The following is a 9,407-nucleotide window of genomic DNA, read 5'->3' on the forward strand; positions in this document are numbered from 1 at the left end:
GAGGGGCTGTTTGGGTCTCCAGAGGTTTGTGTAAAGGTTCCGGGCTTCCTGAGTGGTGCCAGTGCTAAAGAATCTGCCTGCAAATGCAGAGGATGTAAGCGATGTGGGTTTGTTCTCTGGGTTGGGAAGATCTTCTGGAAAAGGAAATGGCAACCCACTCCAGTATTCTTGAAAATTCCATGGACAGAGGAGCTCGCCCGGTGGGCTACAGTCCATGGGGTCACAAAGAGTTGGACATGCCTGAGCACTCATGCATGCATGGTAGACAGGCAAAGTTTCCAGGCAGTATCAACACTCCACTGTGTGTCCATGAGGCTGTGGATTAACAGTGGGCTGGGTTGTAAGAGGTTGTCTAATACCCCTCAGCTCTCCAGGGGTAACAGTAGAGAGGTTAAGATTAGAGTTTGCTGGGCTTCCCTGGTGGCTCAGTGGTAAAGAATTTGCCTGCCAGTGCAGGAGACTCTAGTTCAATCAATCCCTGATCCAGGAAGATCCTACATGCCACAGAGCAACTAAGTCCATGCACCACAACTATTGAGCCTACAGTCTAGAGCCTGAAAACCACAGCTACTGACCCCACGTGCCTCAAATACTGAAGTCCATGCATCTAGAGCCTGTGCTCCACAACAAGAGAATCCACTGCAATGAGAAGTCCACACACCACAATGAAGAGTTGCTGCTGCTGCTAAGTCACTTCAGTTGTGTCCGACTCTGTGCGACCCCATAGACGGCGACCCACCAGGCTCCCCCGTCCCTGGGATTCTCCAGGCAAGAACACTGGAGTGGGTTGCCATTTCCTTCTCCAATGCATGAAAGGGAAAAGTGAAAGTGAAGTCGCTCAGTCGTGTCTGACTCTTCATGACCCCATGGTCTGCAGCCTACCAGGCTCCTCTGTCCATGGGATTTTCCAGGCAAGAGTACTGGAGTGGGGTGCCACTGCCTTCTCCAATGAAGAGTAACCCCCTGCAACTAGAGAAAAGCCTGCATAGCAGTGAAGACCCAGCACAGTCAAAATAAATAAATAAAAAGAAAAATTAGAGTTTGCTGGCACCATCTGGAGAAGAGAGAGGAAGGGGGTCAGTGGTGGGCCATGTTTTCAAGCCTGGGCAGAGAAAGGATGAAGTCAGTTTGGGAGATTAAAGGATATTGCACAAGTTCACCGGCCAGATGTCTGACCAGGAATAGCAGGAAAAAGTAATACAAGGGCTAACTAGATAGAAAACTGCAGTCAGAATGGTTGGGAAATAGTCATTTCAAATAGTTAAGGTCTCAGAATGTGTTAAGGACTAAGGCTAACTTCCCAGATCTTCCAACTCCATTGATGTGAGTCCACAAAACTTGAATGTCAGTGACATAATGGTGACTCAATAGGAAGGCTTCTGCAGGTGGCTCAGAGGGAAAGAATCTGCCTGCAGTGCAGGAGACACAGGAGACGTGGGTTCAATCTGTGGGTCAGAAAGATCCCCTGGAGGAGGAAATAGCTGTCTACTCCAGTATATATCTGCATACATATTTTGTTTCTCATGTTAATAAACTAATGGAAGATTTATGACAATATTGACACTGTTATATAATTTGTAATTGATAAAAACTTGAGAGAAAGTGTGTGTATGTGTGGGGGGAGGTGGTGCCTCTTGGAAACAGTTCTCCATTGGGAATCTCTTCTACAAATTATGCCACCATTTGGTGGTAGAATCTTCTCACTGGTGAGGACAAGTTCAGACACTCCTTAGAAGACACCTATAATTTCTCACTCATTATTCCTCTAAACCAGCAGTCCGCAGCATGGTTGACATGAGGGGACCAGTTTCGTGGAAGACAATTTTTCCACAGACTTGGGGTGGAGAGGGGATGGTTTCAGGATAATTCAAGCACACTGCATTTATTGTCCACTTTATTTCTATTATTATTACATCAGCTCCTCCTCAGCTCATCAGGCACTCGGTCCCACAGGTGGCGGACCCCTGGTCTAAACCACAACCCAGAAACCCCAGCTGCTTCCCTTCGCTCGTCCTGACCATGGCTTAGCGAGGTATAACAAGAAGATTCTAATTCAGGGTGCAGAAAAGCAGGGAATGGGGCCGGAAGCAGCTTTACAGGGAGCAATCTTGGTGAAAGAAAGAGGCTCCACCACAAGTAGAGACCAGTCGCTAGCCCAAACTCAGAATCCCTTTGATGGCTCTCAGACTTCAGGAAGCAAGCTAAGACACCAATTGCAACCTCAAAGCAGCCTTGTCATTACATTTATTTCATGGCAAAGCTTTGAAGCAAACTGAAGATGGATCAAAGCTCATTCAGTCCAAGCTTTTTTTTCCCCTTTGTGTACCACACAGCTTGCGGGATTTCCCTGACCAGGGATTGACCCCCAGCAGTGAAAGCGCCAAGTCCAAACTACTGAACTACCAGGGAATTCCCCCATTCCGTCCAAATTTGACCTCGGATACCTGTTTAAGTTTCATTCACTTTCTCTGCTGATCAGGTCAATGCACGAAGGTGTGTCTCTTTTTCTAAAGAGAAACATTTTGTTTCTAAAGAGATCATTGGTGGATGCGACAGAGCAAAAGCAAAAATGAAGTATAATAATTTAACCAGGCCCAGGATGCTAGGTGTCTGTGGTTGAACTAGATTATCTAGTTCAACCCCTGCATTGTACTGACTGGAAAAGTTATGCCACACTCATTAGCACGCAGATTCAATCACTGTAAGCAGCGTTTACACAGAAGCAGTCATCAGACTTGGCACTTCCAAGGTTTGGCCATCCGTTTGCTGTAGACCTCCTGCCCTCCAGGGTGTGTCTACACGCCCACATGAGTGTCCACCCCCCCAGGTGCAACGTCAGGCGTGTTGTGGGCCCACATCATTTGCTACTATTAATAGCTCAAGTCTGTGAACAGTTTACTGTTTCAAATATAAATTATTGCCAATTCAAGTGTATTCCTTAAAACAACATCAATCTGACTCACTTGTATTCCCGCATACTTTCCTGAAAGAGGCAGGGGGTGTTAGAAATAGCGTGACAGGAATGCCACACGGGGCTGACCACACCCACGAGCAAGTGGCCCGTGCAAATGTCGTCCACAAGGAGTGCCACTGGGGGAAAAGGCTGAGAACGGCTTTCTAAACAACAGGAAGTCAGACTTTAAATTCTGGAATTGCCTTAACTCCAATAATCAGTTTTAAAAAGTGGTGGTGTGGGACTCCCCTGGTGGTCCAGCGGTTAAGAATCTGCCTTCCGATGCAGTGGATGTGGGTTCAATCCCTGGTCAGGAAACTAAGATCCCATAAGTTTCAGGGCGATGAAACTCATGTGCCACAACTGGAGAAGCCTGTGTGCCACAACGAACTCTCAGAATAACCCCTCCCCCTCAAAAAAAAAAGTGGTGGTCATGGGACAGACACTGTTTCTATCTTTCAGCGGTTAACAATTTAAAGGACTGGAAACTTAAATTCAGTGATCCATACAGATAAGACATCACATTCCCTATCTTTTTAGACTAATTCTTCCATGCCCCAAATGCTTGGACCCCACAGGATATCTGCAATTCATATATATAGCAGAAGCTATAGTAACAGCAGCCCTGCAGAGGCGAGGCTGGTGAGGCACTGCAGTGTAAAAGATACTTTATAAGGCTTAGCTCCTTTGAGGCTTCCCTGGTGGCTCAGATGCAAAGAATCCGCCTGCAATGCAAGAGACCCAGGTTCGATCCCTGGGTCAGGAAGGTCCCCTGGAGGAGGAATTGGCAACCTACTGCAGTATTCTTGCCTGGGAAGTCCCACAGACAAAGGAGTCTGGTGGGCCCGAGTCCATGGAGTCACAGAGTTGGACACAACTGAGTGACTAACAAACACGCATACAGATCCTTAGAGCCTCTGGATAATCCTTTAAGGTGGATGCTCTGGTAATCCTCATTTTACAGAGGAGAAAACAAGTTCAGAAAGTGTAAGTAATTTACCCAAGGTCTGGGAGTTGGCAAGTCACAGGAATCCACACCCAGGCAGTGTCCTTGTTCACAACCACTGCACTACTCTGCCTCCCCAAGGACAAGGCGACTGGGAATGAAACCCATGCTGACTGCTTGAATGGGGTTCCCTGCGCTGGAAGTCCTCTCTGCTTGTTAAAACTCGACTCATTTAGCATGTGCTGCTAAGGCTTTGTCTTCACTCTGCGGAAGACCTCTCCCATCAGAGCTCACAGTGCTCTCTTCCCCTCCAGCACCCTGTTCAAATCTCTGTGTAGCACTTGCGATGTTAAACATTTGCCTGTCTGCATGGGGAACTTCCTCCTTTTAGCTTTGGGCTTATGTGCAAAATCTGCAGGTGAGACAGGGCCACCCTTAAAGACACCCAAACACAAAACGTCTCTCGCACTGAGCAGGCCACATCCAGATCTGTGTTTTGGGCTGTGTGTGTTTATGGTGATATAGAGGGTTTAGCAGAGGAAACGTAGTTTGGTGCATAACAGAGTAGGTTGAAACCTCAGCACCTTCATTAACTCTGTGACTTTGGACACGTTGAATTCACATGAGCCTCTGCTCCTTTCTGTGCATGGATCATACAGTTGTTGCTTACATGACACACAGTAGGGCCTCAACCTGCCAGCACCTTAAACACTCATCTCGCATTATCTTCAATGAGGCCTGAAGATACTTCTAACCACATACATGCAATGATCCTATGTGAATGTCAAGAGGGAATAAAGATATCCAAGGCACTGTTCTTCCTTCTGGAAACTTCTACAGAATACAATGATATAGTTAAGTCACCACCAAGATAACAAAAGGAAAGGTGTCAGGAGCTAAGATACAATTGATGGCCAAATAAATATTATCAGTGATGATTATGATGGGAAGTCATAGAAAGGCACAAATGTTTTGTGTTGTAATCTTTCATGAGAAGGTGGACTCAGAGCTGAGTTTGAAGGATGAGTATGAGCCAGAAAAATGAAGAAGAGGGGGATGTCTCCCTGAGTGGTGGAGGGAGAGCTTCAGCCCAAGACCTTTTTGGGCCACAGTTCTTCTAGGGCAGGACTGTCAGACCCAACCACCCGTAGGGGCAGAATAGTGGGCACACCTGGGAGAGGGAGGGCTGGGGAGGGGGACTGTCAGGCTCAGCAGCGCCACAGCCTCCAGCAGGACAGACGCTCAACTCCAGGCCATGGCTGCCAGGCAAAAAACCAGGACCTGGTTTCAACACCTGCATTGCACTGACTGGAAAAGTGATGCCACAGATAGTTTGATTTATTGTTATTATTATTCCAGAGAGAAAGGAAGTCTGACTTTGTATGCAAAATCTCACTATTTGGAAATGCTCGTAACAAAATTGAAAAATCTGAAAAATTCTCTGTGGGCCAAAGAAAACGCATGCACAGGCTGGAGTCAACAGAGAGCTTTTGTTTAGAATTTCTGTGATTGAAGATGCAGGGAAGCAGGTAGAAAGATAAGTATTATTTGAATGCCAGGCTAAAATATTTGAACTTTTTTCTTTCAGAACACACAGGACCATGGGGAAATGCCAGGTTACACACTTTCTCCAAAGGGAGAAATCACTTTATTTGCTATAATTTTTATTATCATAAGTTTTTTCCCTATTTATCTCTCTTAATGGATTTGGCTAAGAAATCAACTTGATTTATCACTATAATAATGAATTCTACTTTGTTAACTTATAAAGGCATGAAAACACTAGACTAATCTCTAACTCTTAATGTTTTAGTTTCAAGGGTGGTGCTGTCTTAGCAGCTTCATCTGTAAACAGAAAGGCTTAAATTAGATAATATTTATGGTTCCTTCAAGTTCTAATATCCTAAGAGCCTATGACTCTACAAAGAAGAAATTAATTGGTTCTTCATCCATGTGTACTAAAAATATAGTCAATTAGTTCAGTCACTCAGTTGTGTCTGATTTTGCGACCCCATGGACTGTAGCATACCAGGTTTCCCTCTCCATCACCTTTATATTTTAATTTAGCAGTTTTACAGTTTTCAAAAAGCTGTCTTATTCACTCTTTTTCAAAGACCCCCACTAAGATCCTGTGATCACTCCCATTTTACAGAGAAAAAACTGAGGCTTAGACAGGTTAAGTGCTTTGTTCATGACCACCCAGACATCAGGCTTCCCAGGTGGCGCTAGTGGTAAAGAACCTGCCTGCCAATACAGGAGACTAAGAGACAAGGGTTCCATCTCTGGATTGGGAAGATCCCCTGGAGGAGGGCTCGGCAACCCACTCCAGTATTCTTGCCTAGAGAATCCCATGGACAGAGGAACCTGGAGGGCTATAGTCCATGGGGTCGCAGAGACCCCACTGAAGTGATTTAGCATACCTGTATGCACCCAGGCATCAGTGGGGAGCCAGAGTTCCAGCCAAGTTGTAACTCTTTGTTCCACATTATATACCCAAGGTACCTCTTGCACTGGAATCTCAAAGACAGGACTGAAATATGGTAAATCCCTGAATACTCTTATGATGGTATTGGGTGATGGTCTTGGGGCATTTTCTATGTCTTTGGAATCAGCCTGAAATCCTTTCTGCATCCAGGTTGGTGGGGTAGGAGGAGTGGGAGAGAGCACGTGGAAGAGACTGGTATTTGTCCTTACCTTATTCAGCAGGCAATCTTCTAAGTCTCCTTCCATCCGGGATTCCACGGCTTCCTGGTCAATCCTGAGCAGAACAGCAGCGTCTCGGTTTGTCTGTCATTGGAGACCGTGCTTGTTGTGTGGCTTTCGGGCTGAGTTTCTCTGGAAATGTGTGTGTGGACCAGAGACTTACCCTCTCAATTCTTCATTCAAGTTCTTATTTCCAAATTGTGAGCATCCGTCTTTTATCTTTGGGAAATAAAAATCAGAAAAGAATTGAAGACGGAGAGTTGATGAAATTGAACTCGAGTCCAACCTAATTTTACTCTATTCAGCTCTACTGACAGACGCTTTGACCGAAGGGCAATTTTCCAAGTTGTATTTTCCACTCAAATACTCAAAGGTTCCATTCAAGATAGAAATGCCTGTAGGTGGCTTCTTCCCACCTGTTTATGCTCTTATCCTGACACTAGATGCCTCTGTGAGCTCGGTATCTTATATCTCCTTGTTCTAATCCTGTTGACAGTAAATAGTTTCCTTGCTCTCCCACCCAGAAAATCCTGCAAATGAATCTACCTTCCTTACAATAAACAAATAGGAAACTGCCAAACAACCAGCGGCACCATTATTATGTCTAAGACAAGTGATCAGGACACAACAATTCGCACGTGGAAACACACACACACAGGTGTAGACACACACAGACACAAGCACAGAGACACACACACGCACAAGCACACCCAGGAACGGCAGGACAAGAATCCTCCTGCTCACCTGCTGGCCTTCCCCCCAGAAAGCTAGCAGTAAAAATAAAGTCAGTGCAAACAGGCCCCTCAGGAGTTGAGGAAACACTCACATCTGGTTTTGCCAGCAAATCCGTGTTGGAAAACAGCTCAGGCAGCAAATTCCCAACCTGGCTGGCTGAGGCTAGTTTTATTACAGAAAAAAAAAAAAAAAAAGGCTTGATCTCTGAACTTGGTAAACACCAGAGTCAGCTATTGGATGATCTAAAGAAAATACAGTGCTTCGGGGAGCTCAGCTCTATTCGGAGCAATGTTCCAAAGGCGAGTGTCTGCCCAAACCCACCTCTGAGCGCTGTCTCTAAGTGCTCAGCAGCCATGCTGGACGCCTGGGCCACTCTATGTTCTGTAACCACAGCATTTGCATATATTTCCTGAACTTGGCATCATCTGAAAGCCACATCAGAGCTCAGGCTGCTCGCCAGGTGCTCCACCCACCTCACTAATCCCAGTGTTCTGTCCAGCTTCTACAGCTCACCTCTGGGAATCTGTGTGTGTGTGCGTGCATGCTAAGTCAATTCAGTAGGGTCCAACTCTTTGAGACCCCATGGACTGTAGCCCACCAGATTCCTCTGTCCATGGGATTCTCCAGGCATGAATACTGGAGTGGGTTGCCATGCCCTCCTCCAGGGGATCTTCCCAACCCAGGGATGGAACAGTTGTCTCTTAGTCTCCTGTATTGGCAGGTAGGTTCTTTACCATAGGGCCACCTGGGAAGCCCTGAGCAGGAACCTGTACACCGATATATTAATATTAATACATCTGGTAAAGCCAGCACTCCTCAATACTCCCTCGATTTTTCATTTTCTTCTATTTGTAATTTTAAATCTCCTGCTTTTGATAGCAAATGCTCCCAAATATTTCTGAATCTTCTTCCTTTACCTTCTCTTACTGCTGGCTAGTTGTTCCAAACTATCGGTTTTTCATAGGAGGAACAAGAGCCTCTCCCTCTGAGCTGCTTGCGATTCTGAGTTCTCTTTCCAATTCATTTTCAACTTCACCAAGGTTGTCCTGCTTTTCCTGGGTGTTTTTGCTCTTTTCCTTTCTGCTGCTTCACTGTAAGCATTAACATGGGCGTCCCTTTCCTCTGGTGGGGCCTTTCCTTCTAGTCTAAGGTTCCTCCAGATGCCCGTCATCAGATGCACAAACTTTCATTCTTTTGTGCATGAGGTGGTCCTACCTACTGCGATTGCTCAGTCCTACAGCTGATCAGACAGCTGAAAGTAGCATTCTTCTCTCATGCTAGGGTCCAGTGACACTGGCCTGGAGTGAGCAGTGAAAGCAATGAACAGGGCCAAGTGAGAAGCTAGGAAGTGCCGGGAGCCGGCGTATTGCATATTGAGTGCATATTGCATATTGAGTGCAGCACTTTCACAGCATAATCTTTCAGGATCTGGAATAGCTCAACTGGAATTCTATCACTGCCGGGAGCCAGCGTGAGGAACTCCTCCCGTGGCAAAGGTCATGAGGAAGGAGGCTTGGCATACGCAAAGGCGGGATCAAGCTTCAGGAGTCTCCCTGGAAATTCTTGAGCATCTACCCCCAAAACCAGAGTCTGCCTACTTTCTGCTTTGTGCTTTCACCTACACCTCAGACTTTACAGGGGGCTGTCCCCCACTACCTCTCTCTGAAAAAAGAGTTAGCTTACAGCTCCAGTTAATAATTCCTGCGTGTGACAGTGTTTCAACCTACAAACTCCTTTGGAAATCCTCTAGCCTGCCTGAATAGGTTTTTCCGGCCACATGTGATTGTTCAGAGCCTCCCAACTGTGAGAGGCAGGAGATGTTCTAAACTGTCTAAACACAGATTCCTTTGAGTAGTTAAAAGATTGATTAGAAATTGTATTGGTGAAGGGATTTTCACTTGTCGGGCCAATGTTTGCTGCTAAGTTTCCATATCCCTTACCTGCTGTGTCCCTGGCAGTGTATTGATTAATATAATTGGTGTAAGTAGTAGCTTTAATGTTTGTAACCTGGGACCCTTGAGTTAATTCTTTTTCTTGTTATAGCCCACCACACCTTTGCTCTGTAGGAAT

General features: G+C 45.8%; 1 protein-coding gene across 1 annotated transcript in view; it reads right to left on the reverse strand.

Annotated features, from left to right (window-relative positions):
* The window catches only part of MAB21L3 (mab-21 like 3), a 28,498-nt gene extending 20,985 nt beyond the window's left edge, over positions 1-7,513 (reverse strand). Inside the window, exons 1-2 of the mRNA XM_027535873.1 lie at positions 7,429-7,513; positions 6,594-6,821 (exon numbers count right to left, since the gene is read on the reverse strand). Coding sequence (XP_027391674.1) covers positions 6,594-6,629 — 36 coding nt within the window. The 5' untranslated portion in view covers positions 6,630-6,821; positions 7,429-7,513. The remainder of the gene's footprint in view (positions 1-6,593; positions 6,822-7,428) is intronic.
* Positions 7,514-9,407: the final 1,894 nt, after the last annotated feature.

Source organism: Bos indicus x Bos taurus, chromosome 3 (assembly GCF_003369695.1).
Source record: "Bos indicus x Bos taurus breed Angus x Brahman F1 hybrid chromosome 3, Bos_hybrid_MaternalHap_v2.0, whole genome shotgun sequence".
In the NCBI taxonomy this organism is placed as follows: Eukaryota; Metazoa; Chordata; class Mammalia; order Artiodactyla; family Bovidae; genus Bos; species Bos indicus x Bos taurus.